At 36.7% G+C, this 26,345-nt stretch overlaps 1 protein-coding gene across 2 annotated transcripts in view; it reads right to left on the reverse strand.

Annotated features, from left to right (window-relative positions):
* The window catches only part of MCTP2 (multiple C2 and transmembrane domain containing 2), a 137,858-nt gene that overhangs the window by 11,874 nt on the left and 99,639 nt on the right, over positions 1-26,345 (reverse strand). For both annotated transcript variants that reach the window (XM_063448865.1, XM_063448864.1), the window contains 7 exons: positions 21,696-21,798; positions 21,177-21,279; positions 18,608-18,709; positions 18,434-18,508; positions 16,753-16,872; positions 10,856-10,975; positions 10,160-10,201 (listed from right to left, as the gene is read on the reverse strand). In XM_063448865.1, coding sequence (XP_063304935.1) covers positions 10,160-10,201; positions 10,856-10,975; positions 16,753-16,872; positions 18,434-18,508; positions 18,608-18,709; positions 21,177-21,279; positions 21,696-21,798 — 665 coding nt within the window. The remainder of the gene's footprint in view (positions 1-10,159; positions 10,202-10,855; positions 10,976-16,752; positions 16,873-18,433; positions 18,509-18,607; positions 18,710-21,176; positions 21,280-21,695; positions 21,799-26,345) is intronic.

The raw sequence follows: 26,345 nt of genomic DNA on the forward strand, positions 1-26,345 counted from the left end.
CTTGCATCACATATTATACAGATCTACATACATGTAGTTTATACATGTATATATGTCAACACACCCTAGAGACAGCTCCAGAGGTATAAAAGGTAGACAGATCAATAGATTGCAATACATAAACCTTCACCTCCCCCCCCCCCATTCCCACTCACTACCTCAACCTGTCACATTCTGCAAATATGCTAGAAGCCTGAACTACCCGGACAAGCCTGCTCCTGCTACAATGAAAGAGTGAGAGAGAATATCTGGCAGAGCTGGGGACACCATGCTGACTTTATTTACACATTTCAGATTGAACAAAGAAATGTGGTGATAACGCAGTTTTAAAAAGCACACCATTACTTTCTGCTTGCAACTACCAAGCTGCTCGAGGAAAACCTAATGCCGATTCAATTTGAATCAGAACAGCGATCTTATGGGACTTGTTTTAATACAACAAAAATAAATAAATAATACACACATACCAAAAGGCCATGCATTCTGGAGTGCTCCTGAGGATACACTTAGAACAGTCAAGGCTCAGAACCAAAAGAAAACTGATCAGTGTATGCACATATTAAAAGGGTTCATGGAAATAATGTGTCATACACAAACGTGCAAATCTATTGTGCCATGTACAGCATTGACGCACAGATTTTCACACGGACATGCAGCTTATAAAATAATTACATATTACACATACACATACAAACACACTATGAATATATGCATTCAATGTGCCAAACTTCTATATTTAGTGGAAAACACACACACGGTCTTCTTATCCTATTCCTATTGCATTGATTGTCATTTTGTGGCCATTAAAAAGGTTTCTTTTTGGGGTTGTTACTCTCTGCCCCAAAGGGCATTCAGCCACTCTTCCTTGGGAAATTTCAAGACACAGCCATGTGCAAAGGTTTCATATCCTTTTGTTTTTTGAGCAATGGTCTTTTATTTTTAAGATTTGCATTGGTTATTTTTACTTGGCTTTTTGTGGGGCTGAAAAAAAAAAGATTTAATGAAAAATACGACAAATACGACACATCCGATGGTAAGCACAAGGTTTTATTATTTTATTATTATTGTTGGGGGATTGCTAGGGTCTTTAGGACTACTAGCTACCCTGGTGCCTAACTTGGGGGGTGGACAATGTCATAAAACCTTCCTTGTACCAACATGATGGTCATAGTAACTCACACAGGCTATTTTTAACCATTTTTCCACTGGTGGCAAATACAGCCTAATCCTGAGGCAATTAGCCATTGGGCGCTTTGCTTGCTTTGGGATTCGTCATATGGTAGCTTGAATTTATCGTTTTGGGAGAATCGCCAATCGACCGAAATTCAACCGAATCGTGATTCTTACAAAATCAATCCTCAAGTGTAAAACAAACTATTAAAAACAGTAGCTGCATATTCTGATCAGTAAATCTGTATTGAAAAATTGACTACTGCCCCGGCAACTGCAGGGCTATGAGAGTTCCACTTAGGTACCAAAACCATATAATCTTAGAGTTAGCACATAACACATGCTGCTGACTAAATGTTATTGAACACTCTACTGATGCAGATCAAGTGTGCTCCTGTCCACAAAAAGAAGATGGCATTCAAGTGCCTTCTGTCTTTGATCCATCAGCCTGGCGACCACTAAAATAAAAATCTTTGTTTATATAAAATTGTATTGATCTGTTGATAGACCGTAGGAATGCTAAATATTCCATAAGATAGGTATGAATAAAATAATTAAATGAACTTTAGTTTTAAGAAGGCCACAGAAGAAGGAAAAAAAAAAAGTGCATGCACTGTTCAGCTTCAGAACTCAATGATTCTAAATTGGATCTTTAGCTTGGAAATTATGTAGGAAGCACACAATCGATACAAAGTCACATGCATAAACAGTATGGCTTTGTTCTACCCCAAGAGTAACAAACTAGTGACCAGTCAAACACAGTCAGAAAATAAAAAGATCATTCCTATAAGAAGTATCAGAATTAATTAACATCTCAACGTAACATTTTGCATATTCTGTCTACATCCAGATGTGGCACACAGACGATCTTATTGTGTGCACTCTCCATTAAACGATCATATAATGTCAACATTCCATCATATTTCAGACAGTTCGGATAGTTTTGTGTTGCAATAATGTAGTCTGCACTAAACCTATTAAGATTTTGACATACTTAAAATGATTTTCTTTTCCTGGCCATTAACCTAAAGTGGATCATAAAGCATAGTGTCTACTCCAACTTACAGCTCATATGATCAGAAAAAAAAAGTAGCAGTTTAGAATATGGACCACTTTTGATACATAACATTTATATTCCTATCTTTTCAAAATGTAAGGTGCCCATATAAAGGCAAACGTTAAGTGCCGAGAAAACAGCCCAAGGTGCCAAAATGCCAGATGGTAATCACTAAGCACTCACCCAACACATACAGGGTGAGTGCATACTTAAGTGAGAATTGTGATGAATTCGACGTTAATTTTGTAAAGCCAAAAAAGCCATGCTGAAAGAATTATTCAATTTAGCTATATTTTCAGTTTGTCTACTTTGGACTTTAATCGGGAAATCACTCTGAATTCCCAACAATTCTCACTGCAGTGGGTAACCCTCAACAGAAAAATTAGGACATTTTGGCAGACAGATGGTCACCAACACCAGGATACTCCATTTGAGATACCTGGTATAATTCACACAAAAGCAAGTCAGGGTAAAGAGGACATGACATCCAGGTCTACAAAATAAAATACAGTCAAAATACAGTTAGTTTATTCTATCATAATAGTCATGTTTTAGAACAAACTAGACATATCAGTGAACCTGCTTGTAGATACTGAAAAGAAGTAACATCTTGAGGTAGAAAGTGACAAGGATTAAAAAAAAAAACAAAAAAAAAAAAAACACAATCTTCAAGACAATTGGATGCTTAAGACTTTGTATAGCAATGACTTTTATACCCAATACATTTATATTTTACCTGCATGCTATTTCATGACCCTTCATTGAATTCTACAAAAAGTTACTGGTGGTTTCCTTTAGAGGCGAGAAAAAAAATGGTAGCCACTAGTGGTGGACTTAAGCAGCAAAGTAATCCCTTTTTATCTTCTAAAAGAGACCATGTTTCCCGCCCGGCTTTGGAAAGGGGAAAAGGGTTAAAACTTACCTTTTTCCAGCGCTGGGCGGGGAGCTCTCCTCCTCCTCTCCGCCTCCGTTCCTCCCCGTCGGCTGAATGTGCACGCGCGGCAAGAGCTACGCGCGCATTCAGCCGGTCGCATAGGAAAGCATTCATAATGCTTTCCTATGGATGCTTGCGTGCTCTCGCTGTGATTTTCACAGTGAGAATCACGCAAGCGCCTCTAGCGGCTGTCAGTGAGACAGCCACTAGAGGAAAAAGGGGAAGGCTTACCTAATTGATAAACATAGCAGTTTCTCTGAAACTGCTATGTTTATAAAAAAAAATAGTTAACCCTAGCTGGACCTGGCACCCATACCACTTCATTAAGCTGAAGTGGTCTGGGTGCCTAGAGTGGTTCTTTAAGCGGTAGGGGTTCTGGTGCCTTGTGTGTCCTTTTAACAAATTTTCAATGAAAACCACCACAAACACATTGGTTTATGAAATATGTGCCAGTTATTTATAAAGCACTAACAAATTCTGTTGCACTGTACAATGGGTGAACCAACAGACATGTTTTGTCACCAGATGAGTTGGACACACAGGAACAGAGGGATTGAGGGCCCTGCTCAATGAGCTTACATGCTAGATGGAGTGGGGTATAGTGACACAAAAGGTATGGGTAGGGATGAAAAGTAGGTTGCTAGAATAGTATGCACTGAGGGCTTGGTGTGAGTTTTTTTTTTATTTTTAAACACAACAGTTGCAGGATCAGGGTGTGGGAACGGAAAACATAACAGTTTAACTGATATGCTTTCCTGAAGAAGTGAATATTCAATGACTGCTTGAAGGAATGAAGACCAGGTGAAAGTCTAATGGAGAAGTGAAATGAGTTCCCCTGGAAGGGTGCAGCCCTAGAGAAGTCTTGAAGGCAAGTAGAGGATACACGTAGGTCTTCTGCAGAGCATAAGGGTGAAGACAAGACATAATTGGTATTAGGGAGTTAAATATTTTGGGTTGCATCACTACACATTTGGGTACAATGCAATTCTCCCGCTACTAAAACGACCTATTCCAGGATCATCATGGGCAAGTACTTTGACTAGTCCAAAGCTGGTGAACTATAGATGGTCACCCATTCCCTCCTATCTAGAGTATGGGTGTTCATTTCATATTTGCTTTTAACGAAAAATAATAAATCATTATATTTAAGCTGTAACATATTAGATAGTTCAAGATATATCATCTCCTGTGAGTGTCTGCTTTTCACAACAGACCTAACTTTATAGCTAAAAAAGCAAGCAATTTGTTTATCTATAGTTTTTCTTTTATAGTATACATAGTTTTCCCCTTTCAAAGTTCAATAAACATGGCTCAGAATGTCCCACTCGCCTACTAGCCATTGGAGAGTTAAAAAAACGGTCTTGGCAAGCACCCTTGGTGAATGTACCATGGACTATATGGGCTTGCAGGCTTATAGAAACTTAGAATGTGACGGGAGACAAGAACAGTTTGGCCCATCTAGTCTGCCGAATTTTCTAAATACTTTCATTAGTCCCTGACCTTATCTTACATCTAGGATAGTCTTCTGCTTACAGAAAAAAATAGGAAGGCTAAAATCATCTCACAATTGTGAGAACGGGCCCCCAGGATATAAAACTGTATCCTACATAAATAAATGGTAGATGGCCACAATAAAGGTAATTGTAACAAACAAAAAAATAGTAATAAAATTAACAAAGATGGCCAATTAGTTATCTTCATTAACATCCAAGCCTTATAAGGCTGTCCCTATACCTTTCACTACTATTCAAAGAGAAAATCACAACATGCACACAATTGGCTTTACTGTACAACTGGCCAATGTAAACATTTGTTTGATAAAAGGGTAAATCCTAAGTAGTGCATAGTTAGATTCCAATCTAAATAGGATCAAAACCCCTGATGCATGGGGTACCAGCGTTATAAGTCTCCTTTTCAGTATAATATAGACTGAACCAATATAACTAGAATGATTATCTTAGATGCACATTGATATATATTTCAAACACTATTACTGAATCCAAGTGGATTATCATGGTATGCAGAATCCACCTACTACCATCCATGTAATATAAAATATAAATGAAAGAAAAGGATAGAACAAGCCTCTCTCCCTTGGAATCTAGCTAAATAGGTAATGGAAGATGACAAAAATGATTAGCAAGCCATCATACTTCTAAAAATGTTTGGACACCCTTGGAGTGTCTCACTGGTGTATTAATTCTTAGACAGTGGACATCCTTACAGTTATATGCACTTCTGTGCATGTATACTGGTGTGACCCAGTCAAAGAATCTTACCGTTTTGTGTAGTCTTATGCTTATCCCACACATTCTTAAATTCCGTCACTATTCGTGAAGCTACCCCTTCAGTTGAAAGGCTATTCCATGCATCCACTACCCTCTCTGTAAAGTACTTCCTGAAATTATTTTTAAGCTGTTGCCCCACTAGTTGAAGACTAGATTAAATTTTTGTGGTAGTTTTCCTTCTTTTAACCCCTTAAGGACAGACACCGGATATATTCCGTCATGATTCCCTTTTATTCCAGAAGTTGTGTCATTAAGGGGTTAAATATAGTCTGTTTGTTTACTGTGTTGATTCCCTATTTACATTTAAAGGTTTCTATCTTATCCCCCTGCCTTGTCTTTCCTTCAAGCTATACATTATATACAAGATACCTTTAACCTTTCCAGGTAAGTTTTACCCTGCAATCCATGAGCCAGTTTAGTAGCCCTTCTCTGAACTTTCTCCAAATGATCAATATCCTTCTGAAGATACGGTCTCCAGTACTGCGTACAATACTCCAAGTGAGGTCTCACCAGTGTTCTGAGCACTTCCTCTTTCTACTGCGAATATCTCTCCCTTATACAACCAAGCATTCTGCTAGCATTTCCTACTGCTCTGTTACATTGTCTGCCTACCTTTAAGTCATTTGAAAGAAAGAATTACCCCTAAATCCCTTTCCTCTGAGGTTAGGACTGTATTAACTATTCTGTACTCTGCCCTTGGGTTTTTTTACACCCAAGATGCATTATCTTGCACTTATCCACATTAAATGTCAGTTGCCACAGCTCTGACCATTTTTCTAGTTTACCTAAATCATTAGCCATTTGGCTTATGTCTTCTGGAACATCAACCCAGTTGCAAATCTTCGTATCATCAGGAAAAAAAAGACATACCTTACCATCAAGACCTTCTGCAATATCACTAATAGAAATATTATAGAGAATGGGCCCAGTACAGGTCCCTGAGGTACCCTACTGGTAAGAAGACCTTGCTTTGAATATACTCCATTAACTACAACCCACTGTTGCCTGTCGCTCAGCCACTGCCTTACCGATTCAACAATATTGGAATCCAAACACAAAGATTGCCGTTTATTGATAAGTCTTCTAGTAGCATTAAAAAAATAAAATTAAAAACATTGCTCTAATATATAAAATATTCTACATAAGCATACATTCATTGTTTATAATAGAGGCTTCCAGTACAATAAGACTGTATTTTAGGGTCATTCTATGCAATTCCAAGGTATGTCTACAAAAAAGTGTTAATTTGGTATCCATGAAAATATTAGGATAATTCAGAAGTTTAACTAGAATTTGTTTTTCTCAGACAGCTACCACTTATGTCAGTATGGTATTTATAAAATGTCATATTGTTGGCTACGTTAAGTCTTTGTCTGGGAACTAGAGGTTACTCACACTAGAGACATCACAATGCTTCATTTTTGTTAAAGTTCCCACTACATAAAAGTTTACAGGATTCTTCTCCCTCCTCCCCCTTAACCAACAAATATGCTTTTTGCTTCTTCACGTCTCTTGGCTTCACTGCACAGTTCACTCATTTAGACTATTTTTATAAATCCATCAATATTGTTGTACATGACATGCCGTTTGGTGTCTGAGCACATACTATTGTAGCCATCTCTAGAAGCAAAAAAGCAAGATACCTTTGGGAAAGCGTAAGTGATTTTTGATATTCCAATGTGTATTCTTAAAGTGAAACAACTGAAACCGCAGCCAAATAACTAGAGAAAGGTTCTTAATGCTAAAGCTGTGGTTAGCCATTTGCTAAAAACTCATCTAGATAGAAAATGAATTAACCTATCATGTTATCCCATTGAATTATATACTAAGAAAAATTGATACAATTTTCTTAAAAACTACATTTTTTTTAGTCAGTATTTTGTATGATCTATTGCATGAAAAACTACAGTAATTTGCCTAGATACACCACAGTGGAATTTTGTCCGAAAAAAAAAAAGTATTGCGCAGCATTTGCAAAAACATGGCTTATGGCTGTTTCTTGTCCAATTCCTCAATCAAATTGTCCCACACAGCTTTAAATAGAGTTAATGGCTCTATGTAGACCACTACTATTGGTGTATGATACACAATATTCCAGTCTATATATGTTGTATGGACAGAACATTTAATTATTTCCCCTTCCACAAGTCATTTTCCTTCGTGGAGCATCACTAATCAAGACGTATAGCTTTTTTTTATACCATAGACCATAAAGACCACATTATATTGCTGCATGCAGATTGTAGAGCAAGCCAGGATCCATTCAAATAGGACGAATCATTTAAAACATGCTATTGCTAAAATTATATATATATACACACACACACACATACATATACATACATACACACACGATCCTAAAAAGACCATATATGGGTCGAAACGTTGATCATTGAAAATTTGTTTTTTCACATGTAATATACACTAAAGAATAAAGAAAATCACTTATGAAGACCTGTGAGTGCACCTTGTATACTTTTGGATATTGATATTTTGGGGTTTGGCGTTTGCCAGCGTGGGGTGGCCGGTACGCGGGGTCGCGTCCAGGAGTTTGCGAAAGGTATTTCGATACTATGTCCATGCAGTCATCAGCGGTTAGTATAGTCTTCCCACGGCTCCCATGTTTTGAGAAACAGGGGGTATGTGTCCCTTATTTGTGCTGTTAGTTTATCCATAAGGTGGGCCTCTTTGATATTGCGGGTGACTTTTTCCATTTGTGGCATGTCGGTTTGTAGCCAGGTTTGTGCTATGGCTCTTCTAGCGGCCAGGGTTAGTTTGTTGTACAGTATTTGTTCTTTGTTGGTCAGGCTGTCTACTGGCCTAGCTATCAAGAATGACCAACGGTCCGGTGTTAGTGTTTTGTGTAGCACTTCCGTCAGAAGTCAGGCTATTTCCTCCCAAAATTTCGCTACTTTGGGGCATGTCCACCACATGTGTATATATGTGCCTTTCTTTCCACACCCCCTCCAGCATGTGTCAATGGTTGTTTTGCCCATGCAGTACAGTTTGACCGGGTGGTTTACCACCTCATAAGTGTTTTGTAACATTGTTCTTGGTGTAGCACGCATATGGATGCTTTTGCTGGTGCTTCCCATATGTCTTGCCTTTCTCCCCCCACTAGTGTTTGTTGTAGGTCGGTTTCCCACTGTGTGACATATGTGGGGGTGTATGTCTTATCCGATGGTGCACTTAGTTGGGTATAAAGGAGGGTGATGAGGCCGGTACGTGGTCCATCAAACATGCACAGAGTTTCATAGAAGGTTGGTTTGGCATTGGCTGCTTTCCTCACTTGTGCCCTTCCTGCAAAGTCCCGGAGTTGAATATATCTAAAGTGATCCTTAGTGGTTAGTGGGGCTAGTGTAATGAGGTCTTCAAATGTTCTGATAGCACCTGCGTGGTATAGTTGGTGATATCGTTGGATTCCCATGTTTTCAATGCCCCTAAAATCTCTAGCTGTCAAGCCGGGTGGGAAGGCATTGTTGTGTAGGTACGGTGTGAGTGGTGAGATTGGGTGTGTTAGGGAGTATTTGTGGGCTGTAGAGTCCCATATCCTGACCGAGTTCAGGATTGCTGGGCAGGTTATGGGAATCTCTGGTTTGTCAGCTTTGGGGACACATATCCAATATTGTGGGAGATCAGTGTTCATAAGCAGTGTTGAAAATTGCATTGATTTTTGAAGGGTGAGTGCCACCCTGTATGTACGTATGTACGTATGTACGTGTGTACGTGTGTACGTGTGTACGTGTGTACGTACGTGTGTATGTACGTGTATATATACACACACACACACGTGTGTATATATATATATATATACACACACACACGTACATATACACACACACACGTACATATATACACACACACGTACATATACACACACACACACACACAAATATACATACACACACGTAAATATACATACACACACGTAAATATACATACACACACGTAAATATACATACACACACGTAAATATACATACACACACGTAAATATACATACACACACACACACACACATACACACACACACACACACATATACACACATACACACACACACACATACACACACACATACATACACACACACATACATACACACACACATACATACATACACACACACACACACATACACACATATATACATACACACACATATACATACACACACATATACATACACACACACACACACACATCAACATGTGAATGTGAAATAGGTTTCAGAAATGTATTGAATAAACTTAAAAAAATTATTTTCTTTTTTAATCAGGTCCAAGATGTATCCTTTTTATATAATGTAATTTTTATGGGTTTACTAGAATAAAAAAAATAAAATAAATAACTTTAGCCTAACATGGTTATTTCCATAGTGAAAATTAAAAGTTACATTTCACAAAGACAGACTAGCGGAACAAATGTTTCCCAGTTTGGCTATTTTGACTTTAGATTTGACATTCATTTTGTTCTAACTTTAGTCAATAACCCTGCTTGTATAGAAAAACAACTAGAGAAATGATGACTAGCCATAGCACCCCACGTTTGTGAAAGACTTTTCCCATGATGCTAAGCCAGAGGTAGCCATGACTAAAAAAAAAAAAAAATGAATAATACATTGCTTGCAGACATATTGAGTGATTTATAGTTCGGTTTCGAGTTGCAAATGGATATAATCCTAGCATAAACTATAATACAAAAAACTTACTTTTTCATCATCGTCATCATCCTCTCCGATATCTATCCCATCCTGGAAAGGTAAATATGAATTATCAGTGAGAGTTCCAAACAATTGGCAATTTTTATTTTTCGAAAAGCAAACCTAAGAGTGGCATTATGTAAACTACTAAAACACTCCATTCACGCATGAAACAGTCAAACATATACATATAGTACATTTCTTGTTTTTTCTCAACCCATAAGCCCAGGGGAAGATAATATACTATCATTACACATACACACACAATTTAGCAAATCTGCATACATATTATGTTTTATTAAAATAGATTGCAAAGCCTGAAGAAAAAATAAATAAAAGTTGAGCTGATGGAAAATGATTTAACCCCTTAAGGACACATGACATGTCATGATTCCCTTTTATTCCAGAAGTTTGGTCCTTAATGGGTTAAAGAAACCCCAAATATGTATTTTTTTTTTTACTGTTCTATATAAGAAGCAGTTTTTGGTGGGAAGAAACTAAATGGCTGCTCCAGAGAGATTACAGTTGAAGAAGAATATTGCCCCTGTAAAGAGGCTTAGTGTCTAGGGACATGTTTTATAAGATAATTAGCCTACCGCCCTGGGATAAATACAATTGAGTCTGTGTCTCCTCAAGGCAAAACATATGTATCTTCGTATTGCAGTCGTAACGTATAGAGTAAAATCAATATCGTACTTAACTCACCAGGTTGTCCTGAGCGTTGACCTTCCCCATCGTAATCATGGTGAAGTTGTAAACGAACATGAGCAGAAAAACTAGTGGTATCATGTAAAGCTCCAGATTCCAGACCGTTAGCACAAATAACTAAAAATATGAACAAATGTAGTAGGTTAAATCAATTGTATAAAAATCACACTCTTATTGACAAACTGATAGCATACCAATAAATAAGAGTTAAAATGATCAACCAGATTGTGACATTTTATAAACCAACTGTTTAGAAAACCACTGACAGAAATAAAAAAAATAAAAAAGTTTTAAATGCCATCATAAAGTGTGCGTGGTGTTGGGCATATAGGAGGAAGAAAAAAAAAATGTTTTACGAGAGTTCAATAAAAACGTTTTAAAAATAGGATATGCATCAAAGTACTTCGGGTGGAAAAAGATTCTCCTCAATTAAATTGTATGATCAAATAGGTGTTCAGTGCCAGCTGGAAAATAATCCCATCTTTCTCGTGCAATGGCTCTTTAAGACTAAAATGGAGAACTTTGGTGGAGAACTTTTCCAATTCAGTCATTTGTGCCAATAACAATTTTTATATTCCCTTGTAAAATCACTACACTTTCAAGTCAAGCGACCTTGCTAGTGGTGCAGAAATAAAACTCACAGTAATGTATAGTGTGCACAGAATTTTTTTTTTTTTAAATCACCTGGATGAAAGAGGAATTTTGTATGTTCCTTGTTCTTGAGCCCCTATCAGACACCACAGTGTCCTGTGCAGTATCTTAGCTACTCCTAGGACTGATCTTCAAGACATAGATCTCAGCCATCTCTACTTGGAATCTGCTATGGTCAGTCTCCCAGCTTGGAGATGGATGTTTCCACTTTTAAAGCAAATGGCCAAATGCTTTGTGGCAGTCATTAATATGCAGAAGGCAACACATTGGGTTGGACAAATCCTTTGATTTTATAATGTTAAAGACACATATGCAACCATAAAAACTATTGTATTTTCCATAAACAATTTTAGTGTTCCTCAAGATTCTTTTCTGCAGAACATATACTTTTAAAGAAGATCAACAAGGTATATTACACTATTCCAATAAATGCAAAGAGTATATGAATCGACAGGTGATGGTAATATACTCTTTGCATTTATTGTGATTGTGGGATTTGGGAGTGATCCCTTAATTGATTGGCTAGCCTGCACGGATGGTTGCATTTTTCCCCATTTACCATTTCTTTTTTCTATATTACACTATTCAACATGTTCTGCACAAAACTGTTCCAACTCAGCAAGTTGAAAGGAAGGGCAACAGGAAAAATATCCCAAGTGTTTTCATAATTAAACGAGAATGCATAATGAACTATATGCCCAAAGGGCTTGTTCTTCATTTGGGCCAGATTTTTGTTTGAATTTTTAATTTTAATATACAGATTAACACACACTGTCTATTACAGGAACAGGGATGCATGATTTTAATATTTCCCAAATTTGCAGTTGAATATAGATAATTCCTTGACGATGAATTTAAATGATAATGAAGTTAGATTATTGATGGATTTTATTGAAGCTATTCCAGTTAAACAATATGTTGGGAAGAACTGATCTGACCTCTAAGAAAAGACCTTTGGCTTTAGAGCCATTTAAGGTTTAAAAGTGGGAATTATATAAACAAAACTGAATGCTCATCGGTTTCTGGACATTTTGAGCAGTTTTTTTTATACATATGCAATAGCAGCTTTTACTTGCTAGGATACTACTTTTAATCCTTTGGATTATATACAGAACATTATACAAAGAAAAAATTAACAGTATATATATATATATATATATATATATATACACATATACATACATACATACACACACACACACACACACACACACACACACACACACACACACACACACACACACACACACACACACACACACACACACACACACACACACAAAAGTATGCCATTAGTATAGAAAGAACTGGCTGCTACAAAGTTGCAATAAATGAAAGCTGTAACTATAGAGCAGCCATAACCTAAGTTGTGCAAGTAACTCCAATATGGGGTAGGCTACCACATGTATGTCTTGGTGCTCTAAGATTAAAGGGACATACCAAACTCCAACATAGATTTAAAGGAAAAATATGTAATCTAAAAAGATATTCAATGCTCAATTTTTCTATTTGGGGAAATAATTCTATATTTATGAGGAGGTCTTCAAAAGTGATCCTAATGCATTATTTTCCAATAATACACACATCTCCATTACACATCCTTATCCTCTCAAGATAAACCAAAAGAAAGAAAGAATTGCAAGATACATTGAGCATTATGAGAAAAAGCATTTGACATAATTCTGGAGCCATCACAATAAAGATTGCATTATATATATATATATATATTCAATTTAGTTATATCTAAGAGCATTTCAGACTGTTGTCCAAGTGGTAGGTCTTTAATGGACACTTGTAATGTCCCAATCTAGAGCTTCTCTGTGGCAAGACAAAATTCATTAGTGGTTGATCAAATGTAGAACGGGAATGTCACCACTTTCCACAGTTAAAACCCTTTAAGAATGTGTTGGATCAATTAGAAAAAGAGTGTAATCTGTGCAGACTGCATTAACACTCTTCAGCCTCCCAGACAATAGATTAGGCCCTCAGAATGCTCTGCCTCCCTTAGGAATTCCAGCAAGCATTTATCTCATTCCAATGTGTTACCAGAGGTGTCTTCATTAGACATATATAAAATGTAACACATACTTCATTGCTACTTGCGTTCAAAGAAGTCCAATATGCACAATAAAAATAAATATACACATCCACTTGACCAAAAAGATAGCTACAAGTTAATGTTATCTTTAGTAAAGATGAAACAAACAATCTTTTTTTTTTTTTTTTTTTTAAAGAAATCCTTCTTAAATCTATTATTGGGGTAGGTGAAAATGAGAAAATTCCACTTCTTATATTTATTTTGTGCTATGGATGTGTCTGGCACAGTTTGTCTTATGATTTAAATATGCTAACTGCACTTCCGCTTATCACCCCTCTTCTGCCATTAGGAGTAACAAATAACTAATCCAGCTATATGTTAAAGTCCTAGGTTATGCCAAAACCATTGTGTAGACTTGCAGATTCTCAGTTCTAATCCTATCGAAGACTATTCCCTTGAAATGACTAAAGTGATATAAAGCTTCCTTGCAACCTCTTGAAAAGTAGGGATCTCCAATATATTATCTATGTACACACACACACAAATATAAATATTACCTATACATATATGTGTGCAATTAAATAGTACCTAAAAAAAAATATATATATATACTAGGATGGACAAAACAGAACTAGGAGATCATTCATGGTATTTTGGTGCCACCTACAGGAATTATTAAATAAGAGCAGTAGTGTACGAGAATATCTTCAAGTTACAAATACAATTATGAATTCCAGTAATTAAACAATTTGAAGCTTTCTACCATTTAAATTAAATCTGGATATCAGTCTTCCCACATAAATCTAGTTAACCAGATCCTCTGTCAAACTGAAAGAAATATAGATCTAAGAATGCCAACCATGGTTTTAGTGTATATAACCCCCCCTCCTTCAATGCATCAAAGTGTGCCGGTCTTGTTTCCCATATGTGCACCTATCTTCAATTAATGCAAATTTGCAACACATAAACCACATTCAAGGTTACAGGTTATTCATTTACAACATTGTGCAGATAACATCAGGACAATGCTGTAAATTAGGGATGTGCATGGGCAATACATTTTGGTTCAGTTTGGAAATTCCGGAAAGTAAAAAAAAAAAAAAAATCTAACGTAGTTATTTCAGAACTTTGCCGCTTCGGACATTGGTAAGCATCCAAATGGCGTAAAATTTGTACGAATGTACATTTGGAATTAAACGAATTGCACAGGTCTACTTTATATATCCTATATAATAATTGGCTAAGGATGTTTGTCCGATACAGTCATGTGCTGTAGAGACTGCGCGAGACTGCATGAGAAACATCCCATGCCAGGCTGCAAGGGAGAAAATTACTTTCTGTGCTCTTGCAGCACAGCTCCCTCGCACGTCCTCCAGGGTCCGCTGGCAGCCGCAATGTGATGCCTATAGAATATGACGTCATTGCACAAAAGGAATTCGCTTATTCCGGTTATCATTCATGTAATTTTCCCTCCCTCTCTTGTTTTGCCACTTTTCAGACATCCGAATCACTTCGGAGCTTCAGCACTTCCGAACTACCGAACTTCGTCACTTCAGACAATTGCAAGCATGAAATTCGTACGAACGTACATTCGGAACGTAACGAATTGCACATGTCTACTGTAAGTACAGTTTGTTAATCTGCCATGAAAGGATAGAAAATAAAAATCGCCTATTTTGGTGGTCATTGCAGGAACAGCCCATTATTAGGAGGAGATATGTGGTGTTAGTGGCAATGGACAAATGCTATCATCCCAACAGTAAGTAGTATAGCAAAATGTGAATGAAAGCAAACAGTCACGGTACACCAGACATACACTACAGGAGCTACAGCAAACACTACAAAGCTACAGCATTGGTCTCCCTTAATGAGCATCAGATCGGGCAGCTAAAATTATTACTGAGCTGTACTTGTAACTGTCACCTGTGTGGTGGGTATAATTACTGGCTCATGTCGTATGACAATAAAAGCCATCTATGGCTTGCCATGTTAAAGCAGAAAATGCAGAATACTGAATGAAGAGCATAGAAAGACCAAACCGATAATCTAATAAAAGATCAGCTCCGGAACAGCTGACAAAGTTAAAAGCACCAAAGTAAAAGGCTGAAACTATTTAAATACATAATACATTTCTTCAAACATATTGCCCAGTATAACAAAACCAAAATAAAAACCACAATAACATACAATAGAGTGAAGAGAATGTATACAAGTCTTAAAGGGACAGTAGAGGCACCCAGACCACTTCAGCTCATTGACGTGGTCTGAGTCGCTATGCATGAGGAAATCCAGCATTACCCAAAACCATAGGAAAGCATTATACAATGGCATTTGTATGTCGCTGGACTCTGGTAAGGAACAGAAGGGGTTTTTAAAACCCTTCTGCACCATGGGGGCTGGCACTGTAGCTTCCCTTTAAAGCATTTGGTGACCAGTGATATTAAATTTAATGACTTTAACCTCTCAATAGCGGTGTACAAATTATTACAGTTAAACTGTAAGATTTTTTTGCGCACGTATCTACAATTGAAGTAGGGTAACACAAGTCGTGTCAGTATTTTGCAATAAGAATACAGATCTTAATGACAAAATGTTATAGTTAAAGTGTTCTATTTACCATTATTTTCAATTATTCCCTATCCCAAGGAAACTAACAGTTACTTCTGAATGGCAGAAAAGGGGAGAAAAGTTGAAAAAAAAGTGGCAAAAACAACGCAAAGAGAAATTTATGCTTCCTTGTAGCTTATCATATTTCCAGGATCTCAGTTTATAAATGATGTGCTCAATACTGGACCACAGGTAACTACAGCATAAGGGAAAGGCGATTTAGTGTAATGAATATATTTAGGAGGAACAGACCAGCACTCTTTGCCCACCAGTGACATCTAAGGTTTCGGTGAAGTTGTACTTAATAGTGTGAAACTGTAATTTCTGCATTATCTGGGCAGCTGTAAAAAGGTGAGCTGCGAGTGCGGAGGACAGGTGGGTTTATAGCGATCAGAAAAATAGGTCAGCTTCATATCTTAATAAGGCCAAATCTCATTTACAAACATAGCTAGAGAAACAGCTTTGTTTCATTTTGGACCTTGTTCTAAACATACAACAAATACACACATTTTAATGAAAATTTAAAATGCAAACAAAACCATTAAAAAAAAGGTCACTTGAAGATGTAAATTACTCATTGCTACAAAATCAAACTTACCACAAATGCTATTATACTTCTTTTTGTAGATTCCCACTGAAAGCAACTCTTAATAAATCGCAGTGTGTTCCATATGGCCAAGGAGATTTTCTTTACACGATAAACATTCCTTGATAGAATCTAGTCAGCGAACAAACTCAGTAAGACAAATAATATAATACTTAATTAATCCGTGCAAGTTTGCTGCCATGCCAAACCCCTGCATTTAGGTCTGTGATATTGTGTTAAAAATTACATAACCTGCTTCAGCAAAAAATATGTTACCATTTATTTATAGAATATTTAACCAGGAAGGATACATTGAGATTTTGCTAGTTTTCAAATATGTCCTGGGTCCACAAACATTGCATCATTATAATGGGGTACAATTAAATATTAAAAATATAAAATGTTATACTCCACATATATTCAAAATTTAACTTGGAACTATTAAGAAATATATAATCAACCATGACAGGTGCATTCTGTTTTGAGGTATGTAAAGAGGGATCTCTTAAAGGATTTTAGGCTGGGGAAAGATCTAGTAATTCTGATTATCATTGGTCTATGCCTCCAAGAAAGTGAATAAAATCTATAATCATAAATAATAATCTTTATACATCATAATGTCCTACTTCATTTACTTTTTTTTTTTAACAATTTATATTAAAAGGGACTCTATAGGCAACCACTCAATAAAGTGGTCTGCATGTCATGATCCAACCAATTAAAACCCTGCAGCTGAACACATTGCCTTTTTGCGGGAATGGCAATGTTTTCATTGCAGGGTTAACCTGCCTCTATTGGATGTCATACTCACAGCCATTAGTGTGCTTCCACAAAATAGTAAAGTAAAACTCCACTATTTCTATCAGATGGTCACTGTGAGTCCATCTGACTAGCGCAATGCAGAGTTTTGCCACATATTTGCACTATCCTCCCAGTACTGATTGGCTAAGAGCATCTATAATGATCTCAACCAATGAGGTGGAGCATCCCCTAGAAGACTGGTGCTGCAAGGGAGAAAGGTAATTAACCCCTTAAGGACACATAACATGTGTGACATGTCATGATTCCCTTTTATTCCAGAAGTTTGGTCCTTAAGGGGTTAAACTTCCTTTTTAACCTTTTTAAGTGGTGATTGGGGCAGTACTGCATTAGGAATACACATTTGTATTCCTAATACTACAGTGTTCCTTTAAGCATGTTGAATGTTTCATCTGTTCAGTTTGGGATTTATGGATTACTACAGAGCAGGAGTTCTTTAATGTTTGTTTCAGTGTGTCAGATTGGAAGTTCCTTCCGAATATCTTCCACATTTAAACACATTCAGTTTAGAATAATTACATTCTGGCTGTAATATCAACACTAGTGGCAGTGTCAAGGTTGTATTTACGTAAGCAAAGAGAATTGGAATTCTGGTGATTAATATTATTAAAACATATTCTGCTATAACCCAAAGAAGACATGATGTGCTTTAAAATCATGTTATGTCACAGTTTACAACCTGTCATGGGAAACCAATACACCTCTAAGCCCCCATGCCGCCCACCCCCCCCCCCCTCCAAAAAATAAGACACAAAAAAAACAAACAAAAACAAATTACAAATTAGTCTTGGTTCAGTCAGTTGAACTGAATACCAATACTGAAACTGCAGATTATGGGACCAGTTGTCAATGTCTACAAAATACTGAAACAAACCTTTTTAGAAAACTTTGGGTTATCTTCTATAAAGCGTTTCTCCTTGGGAAAGAAAGTTCTTACACTTGCTTTTACCTGTAATCAAATAAAGTCATGATTATTTTAGCTAGGATAAGAAAAAAAAAAAATGTAATAAAAAAAAACAAAAAAAAAAAAAAAACAGCTCCAACTCACCGAGTTATAGATGACATCAATTTCAAGATGAATCAGACCTTTCGTTACATTGCCCAAATCTTTGTTCTTTAATAAATATGACACTTGCTGCCCATTTTTCACCTTGGGAAAAAAAAAAAAAAAAAAAAAAAAAAGATTCAAGGAGGTCAATGAAAAAAATTAAAAATGTTATAATAAATCACAATATATGGGACATTTTTTTTTTTTATTAAGTAAGCCAGGTATATCACATTGCTAAATTCAATTGTAAAGTATGATTTTAAGAATTCATCTAGTCATCAGAAATGTATGCAGTTTGAGTTTTCTTAAAAGCAAATAAACAAAAATAACCCCAACTGGTTATTCATTAATACACATGTACAGAAAACATAAGGAGGTCGAACTAGAAAGAAAAAAAAATGTTAACTTTTAAAAATGCAGGCATCTTTTTTATTATTAATAATAAAGCAAACATGGTCACAATAAAAAAAAAGTTTGAAATCTGAATTATAGAAAAAAAAGTAAAAGAAAAAAGTATTAAACTCTGGTAAAACTAGTGCTTTTGGATCTTGTGGCACTTAAGGGGTTTATGAATGTACTCTGTTATGCCCAAATGTCACTTTGAAATGGAGAGAGCAAAGCTGCTTTGCAAGACACATAATGGCCTCACCGCACATTAATGAATGAGCTTTATAGCTGGTAATGATAAAGAACACTGAAAAATCTAGCCAAATGTTCGCCATCGCAAATGTCCATGTCTCCCTTTAATACAGGTGTAGCAAAAGAGCCATCCACAAGTATGTTAACAAAAAACACAAAAAAAAAAAACACAAAGTTGGTCGGTTACTAAAATGAGTGTGCAGTCTGCTAGGCGATCCCAAAGAACATTTGGCACAGACTGATGCTATACAGGAGCATCTGCTCAGACCTTGCTCTTCCAATAACATCAGGGATATGAGGATCCAGGGACACATTAGCATATCAAAAACTACGCAAAGTACAGTGAAAAGGCTCGGTGTCTCTAAACATCAGCACTTTGAACACATCCAACTTCAATATTGAGATTGGTGCAAGATACATTTAATGTATATGCTACAACTGACTGGGCCAGAATGGAACATTATGCAGACTACATGACTGTAGCTCTAAGCTAAAATGTTTTTTTTTTTTTACTTTTAGCTCTGTGTGCAAACAAGCCAGTGTTCTAAATTATTCGGCTATCAGGCCAACTTTGCCACTTTGGGAGATAAAAAGCTCTACATTCACTACTCTTCTCAAGGACTCAAGGTACTAAACTTCAATAGTAGATCAACTCAGGGATAGAGTTTAGTGCAAACAACAAAAGAAGTGCTTGTGACAAGTTGAAAATGAAAGGAAGTATCCAGTTATACATACAATTCTATAGTCATACATTCAAGTTCTAGATTCCAAGTGATAATTCTTTAAAGGAACACTATAGTCACCTAAATTACTTTAGCGAAATATAGCAGTTTTAGTGTATAGATCATTCCCCTGCAATTTCACTGCTCAATTCACTGTCATTTAGGAGTTAAATCACTTTGTTTCTGTTTATGCAGCCCTAGCCACACCTCCCCAGGCTATGATTGACAGAGCCTGCATGAAAAAAAAAAAAAAAAACCTGGTTTCACTTTCAAACAGATGTAATTTACCTTAAATAATTGTATCTCAACTCTAAATTGAACTTTAATCACATACAGAAGGCTCTTGCAGGGTATAGCAAGCTATTAACATAGCAGGGGATAAGAACATCTTGATTAAACATAACTTACAATAAATAAAGCCTAGATAGGGCTCTCTTTACAGGAAGTGTTTATGGAAGGCTGTGCAAGTCACATGCAGGGAGGTATGACTAGGGTTCATAAACAAAGGTATTTAACTCCTAAATGGCAGAGGATTGAGCAGTGAGGCTGCAGGGACATGTTCTATACGTCAAAACTGCTTCATTAAGCTAAAGTTGTTCAGGTGACTATAGTGTCCCTTTAAGGCATGAAATTTGCAAACACATATAAATAGAAGTGCTCAGACAGTTTTTGCTCTACATAGCAATGCAGAGTAATAAAGACATGCAGATGTATTATGGACACAAATACACCATTCTCACTGTTCTAACAATATTTTATACTTCATATCAGAGATGAATTAATATCCCATAGGACCCTAGGAAGGTTATCAGCTTGGCTCCCTACTTCATTCCTCACATTGGGATGGTGAATAGGGTCTAGTAAAGTTCTAGTTTTGGGTCCCCTATCTGCCCCTGAGGCCTTCGGCTGCCACCTAGGTCAACTTATGGATCATCAAATTGATGACGTCGAAGGCAGACATTCTAGGAAAGTGCTTCTACAAACCATTCAACTGCCAGCAGCAGCCTAGGCTTAATCTAGATTCCATTTGAACATAGCAAGACTTTCATTCTGGACCACTGCTGTTCCTTGAGGACTAGTTTCTGGTGGGATGGGAAAATAAATGATGCTCATAATGGATTCCTTGTAAAAAAAATCTAAAATAATTATGATCTATAATGAAATTTGTGGGAGGTCCTATGGCATGCAAAGCATTTTGGAAAACTTACCGACAACAAAGGAATTGCAACTTTCCCAAGAAAATCTGGTGCCTTATCTCCATCTTCATCAAACACAGTTACCTCTAGAACATCATGAACATCTTTTATAGGACTGAAAAAGAATAGTGTTTTGTGTATTTTTTTTTTTTTTTAAAACAAAATCAAAAGGTTAAACAATAGACAATTTTTTCCCCCCATTTACCAAGGGTGCCAATATTTTCTTACTGTGTACTAGTCTACGCAATCTACATATTTCAGAACTTGTTGGGTTCATTCTATTAATTTCCAGAGGAGGAATATGGACAATGATTGCCTATGATATTGGCAGCAGCAGGTCACAGAATAAAATAAAGTATTTTTTTTTTTTTTTTAAAGAAACTACATTTTAAAAAAAAAAAAAAAATTGAGAAAATGATGAAACAAAATAAAGCCATAAACTCAATAAAAAAAAAAAAACAACATATCAGGGACAGTTATACACCCTCCTAAAGTTGTATATGCATGGTTATACTTAAAAAAGTTTCTTACAAGGTGAAAACTTTGTTCCACTCTGGATTGAGGTTTTTGTAAACTGTGTGAGTCTGTAGCCGATCATTTCCCACTTCCATGACACAAAAAGGATCACTTTTTCCTGAGTAAAAGATAAAAAAAAAAAAAAAAAAGTTTTACTCATCAGCAAGATGTACAGTTTGTATATAAAAACATTTGGTGCCTAACCTAGGTTTGGGAACTTAAATATGGTTTATACAAAGATTACGATAACAAACCGTTGGCACACCGAGGACTAAACGGATGTGTCTGTTTTGTGCACATTATATGAATACAAGTGTTTATGTACACATGGGTTTGTGGTACAGATAGCTAAACTGTAATGGGTTGACACATCTATTGAAATGGCGGTGATACATTTACCATGTGAATTTCCTTACAAGTTAAGAGTACATTGTCAACACTGAATGACCATGTGTCTTGAATACTAAAGTGCATAGATGGGTGTTCTTTTAAAACACAGCATCAACCTGCATTTAAAAAAAAAAAAAAAAAAAAAAAGTGGTTATGCACTGGTTGAGCAAATTTGTAATAGTGTTGCATTCATAAGGGTACATCACCTTTACAATACCACAAGCGAAACAGAATGTGATGGCAGATAACCATTCGGCCCATCTAGTCATCTTAATTTTCTAAATACTTGTATTAGTCCCTGGCCTGATCTTATAGCTAGGATAGCCTTATGCTATCCCACTCCCTCACTGTGTTCACCTCACTATCACTTCAGCTGGAAGGCTATTGCAGCCACTACCCTCTCTGTAAAGTAATACTTCCTGAAATTATTTTGAAACCTTTGTCCTTCTAATTGAAGACTATGTCCTATTGATGTGATACATACTCATAGGATTTTTGTCCTGGTGCCTGGGATTTGCTGGCCGGCAGTCTATTAGTGGGGGCGGGCAGCCGGCAGGCTCATAAAGTGCATGGGCGTGCGAGTGGGTGGCCGGAGGACTCAGGAAAAGTGCGGGTGGCCTTTGGAGTGAGCATTGGCATGCGCACGGACAGGAGGCTCCTGGAGATTTGAGGCAGACGGGCAGGCACGTGAGGGAGCTGTAACAACCTCCCTCTGCTCCATCGCGCGCCCTCCAGTGATGCGGGAGCTGGAATGCGATGTAATTCCAGTCCTGGCATCACTAAACAGTGCTCTATGGAGCAGTGCAGGGAGAGGACTGAAGCCCCACTGGACCACATGGAAAGCTGACCCCAGGTAGGGAGGCTGGGTAGTCACATAAATGTGTGTGATTATTGCAGTGACTGAGTGCACGTCAGTGACCGAGTGAGCGTTCAGATGAGCGTTTAGGTCCCCCTCCAATCACATGGGAAAGGGGTTTTTACTCGCCTTTTTCCGCTGTACTGATCTCACCGCAGCTGGCCCTGCCTCCATGACTGCGATCATCAATCTTGATGATCTCAGCCAATCCAATGCTTTACCATAGGAAAGCATTGGGAGGCTATTGCGCATATGTGGCGCCAATAAGCATCTCTTCAGAGATGCATTGATGCAGGGCGTGGAGAGGCTATATGTAGGTGCTGCACACTGTGCAGCATTGACCCAGAATGCAATACAGAGGCAGTCTGAGTGACTGTCAGTAGAAGTGTTACAAGGCAGCAATGTAAATACTGCCTTTTCTCTGAAAAGGCAGGGTTTACATTGAAAAAAGTGTGCAGGGACAGATTATAGATACAAGAACAACTACATTAAGCTGTAGTGGTTCTGGTGACTATAGTGTCGCTTTAAGAATTATATTTTTGATAATGAAAAACCTGGCTCCTAACTTTTTACTGGCTCCTAGATTCCAAGCAAATTTGTCAAGCACTGACATATATAATGACATCAAAAGTCAATGCGGGGGTTATATAGTAATTGAGGTGAGGACTATGTTCATTTAGGAAGTACTATCGAAACCATGCGGAAATGTGACAATGTACATCTACCAAGCCCACAAGGGTAGGGGGGGGGGTAAACACTTGTCATATGCCTTAATGAGGCACTCCATAATATATAGTGCATTGAAAGAGTAGGCGCTTAGTAGATCGGTCCCATCGACAATTCTAATACAGATATATTAGCAATATTGATTAGCAAAATGGTCTATGGTCTATGGGACCGATCTAAGCTCTTACACGGTCAATGCACTATTTGTTTTAATATTTTAGCAGCAAATACTTTATTATAGTTTTACCATTAATCTTCGTATTTTTTGCGCTTTTTTGTTTAACAATTTTAACTCCATGATATATGCTTATTATCATGCCCTATATGAGTGCAGAGCCATAAGAGTTTGCAATAATGTGCTACATTTTCAACAGCAAAATTGTTTAAAGTGAAATATTTATAGACAGATACAGACATCTCAAAATATAATAGTAAAAAATAATAATAATCTACATACATAAATTATTGTGCAGAAGCAGAAACATACATAAAGTAGAGCTCTTTTATTATCAGTGTGCCGGTCTTTGAAACTGGTTGTTATGCCCTTTGCTGCGTAAAATAAAACCTACGTGGTTATTACAGTATTATATAAAAGTCATTAATACAGGTTATCACTATGAAAGGGATTGAAAATGTAGTATCCAATAACACACACACACACACATAAAAGCACATGGCTATTAACTCAATTATTGGGTATTCAATGTGAAGTTTTACATTTTAAAAAGTCAGCCATGGTTTTAGTTTGGCTATAAAAAAAAAAAAAAAATTATATATATATATATATATATATATATATATATATATATATATATATATATATATATATATATATATATATGTGTGTGTGTGTGTGTTTAGATTTACTCCTAAATGTACCCCTTTACTCCCTTACATTGCCAGTTTCCAAATCCAACAAAGTACCACCTACATAAACAAACACTACAAAGGAACATCAGTTAAATTATAACTGGTCAAGTGTAACATCTGCTTCCTAAAGTGTGTAACTACCCTATGGCACTGAAGCAGTTAAACATGTGAAATTATAATAGGACGGAGTAGGTTTTATTTTTTTAAGTGCCCTGTATTAACAGTGTTATTTGCGCAGTGAAACTCACATTGGTAATCCATAAACTTTACCAGCCATCTCGAAACAGACTTTATCAGCAAAAAAACATTATCTTGACAGAATAACTGCTTTTTAGGTTTATGGCTCTGGTGCAGCACGGCTACATTGATTTTTTATTTCTACATATGTTGCACTAGTGGCGGTTTCCAAATTGTTCAACTGCAGTTAATGATGAAAAGTTATGGAAACTGATCATTGGAGTCTTGATTCCAGGTTAAAAATCTTTTACTGACATTTGCCTTAAAAAGGCTAAATTCTGATGCACTAGTACAGTTTTAGTGTCTATGCCTTCTTCCTTTCTTGGGTCACTGATTGCCTCTGCCTGCTTATATATACACATTGCTTCCAAACAACAAAATAATGAAAAACATTTTTTTTAAATAAATAAAATGTATTAAGATTAATCTCTTTTTCTCCCTTTTTTTACATTTTGGCTAAAGTTTCAAATATTTACAGCATCTGGAAAAAACAACAACAACACCTGATGCGCTTGTTACAGGAGGAAAAGAAATAGGGTTACCGTATATTTAACAAGCCAAGATGTGAAGAAATTATGGGATAAAACGCTAAATGACAAGCAAAGCAATGGGGAAAGCAAAAGAACACATCCACAGAGTCTCCCAAATGAAGCACTTTACCCTGGAATTGCTCCAGTTTAGTCTTGATAAATGGGTCCCTAATTTCTTCAACTAATGCTACATAGATATATCATATCGTATATATTCCTTTGTCAGTCATATGATGAATTAGCTAGATTTTCTTGAGCGAGACTGGTATTATATTCTGTGCAATTAAATTCCTTACAGTTAACAAGACATTGTATAGCTGACATGCCTGTTTAAAATGATCGTGCCACTACAAGAGTAAGTTTGACATTGTGAACTTGACAGAACCAGATAAGCTTTTCTGTGAGTTTGGATACACAACGTGATACATGGTCCATGCCATCCATGAGAGTTGAGCGTTTGCACAGAAGATTGGGCTGACCAGACTCATCCCCACCTTTCCTTTGCTTATCATCTGGTTTAAAATGGTTGGGAATTTTCTAAATTGGGCAATTAAAATTAAATTGATTTATTGATTGCTTGACTTCTGTGGAAGCCCTCTCTTTAGAAGATCCTTGGCACTACTAGTATGACCGTGCTGGAAGAAGAGGCTGTCTTTCTGCTATATTGTTCCTTACGAGAAGGGACAAACTCTGGGCGGGACAGGTCAGTGACCAAAGCCTGAGACCAGAACTCCTGTATCTGCTACACTTTGTTTCTAGACCAGTGATGACTAACCTTGACACTATAAATTATTTCTGGACTACTTTTCCCATGATGCTCAGCGTGCTTTTACTAAAATCTTAACAATGGTTTATATGCATAACTTGACAAGGAATAGGCAATAAGGGGCAAAGCCACAGTGACGACAACACAAAAACAGACAAATGCTATTTTTTTTTTTTTTAAAAGGCAGTGTGTGATGTCACAGGCTCTTATTAAGCCCCAAGCATTAAATGCCTTCATTAAAAAAAAAAAAAAATTCTCATCAGAAGCATTCAACACATTTGATTTCTTAT

Source organism: Pelobates fuscus, chromosome 3 (assembly GCF_036172605.1).
Source record: "Pelobates fuscus isolate aPelFus1 chromosome 3, aPelFus1.pri, whole genome shotgun sequence".
NCBI classification, from domain to species: domain Eukaryota; kingdom Metazoa; phylum Chordata; class Amphibia; order Anura; family Pelobatidae; genus Pelobates; species Pelobates fuscus.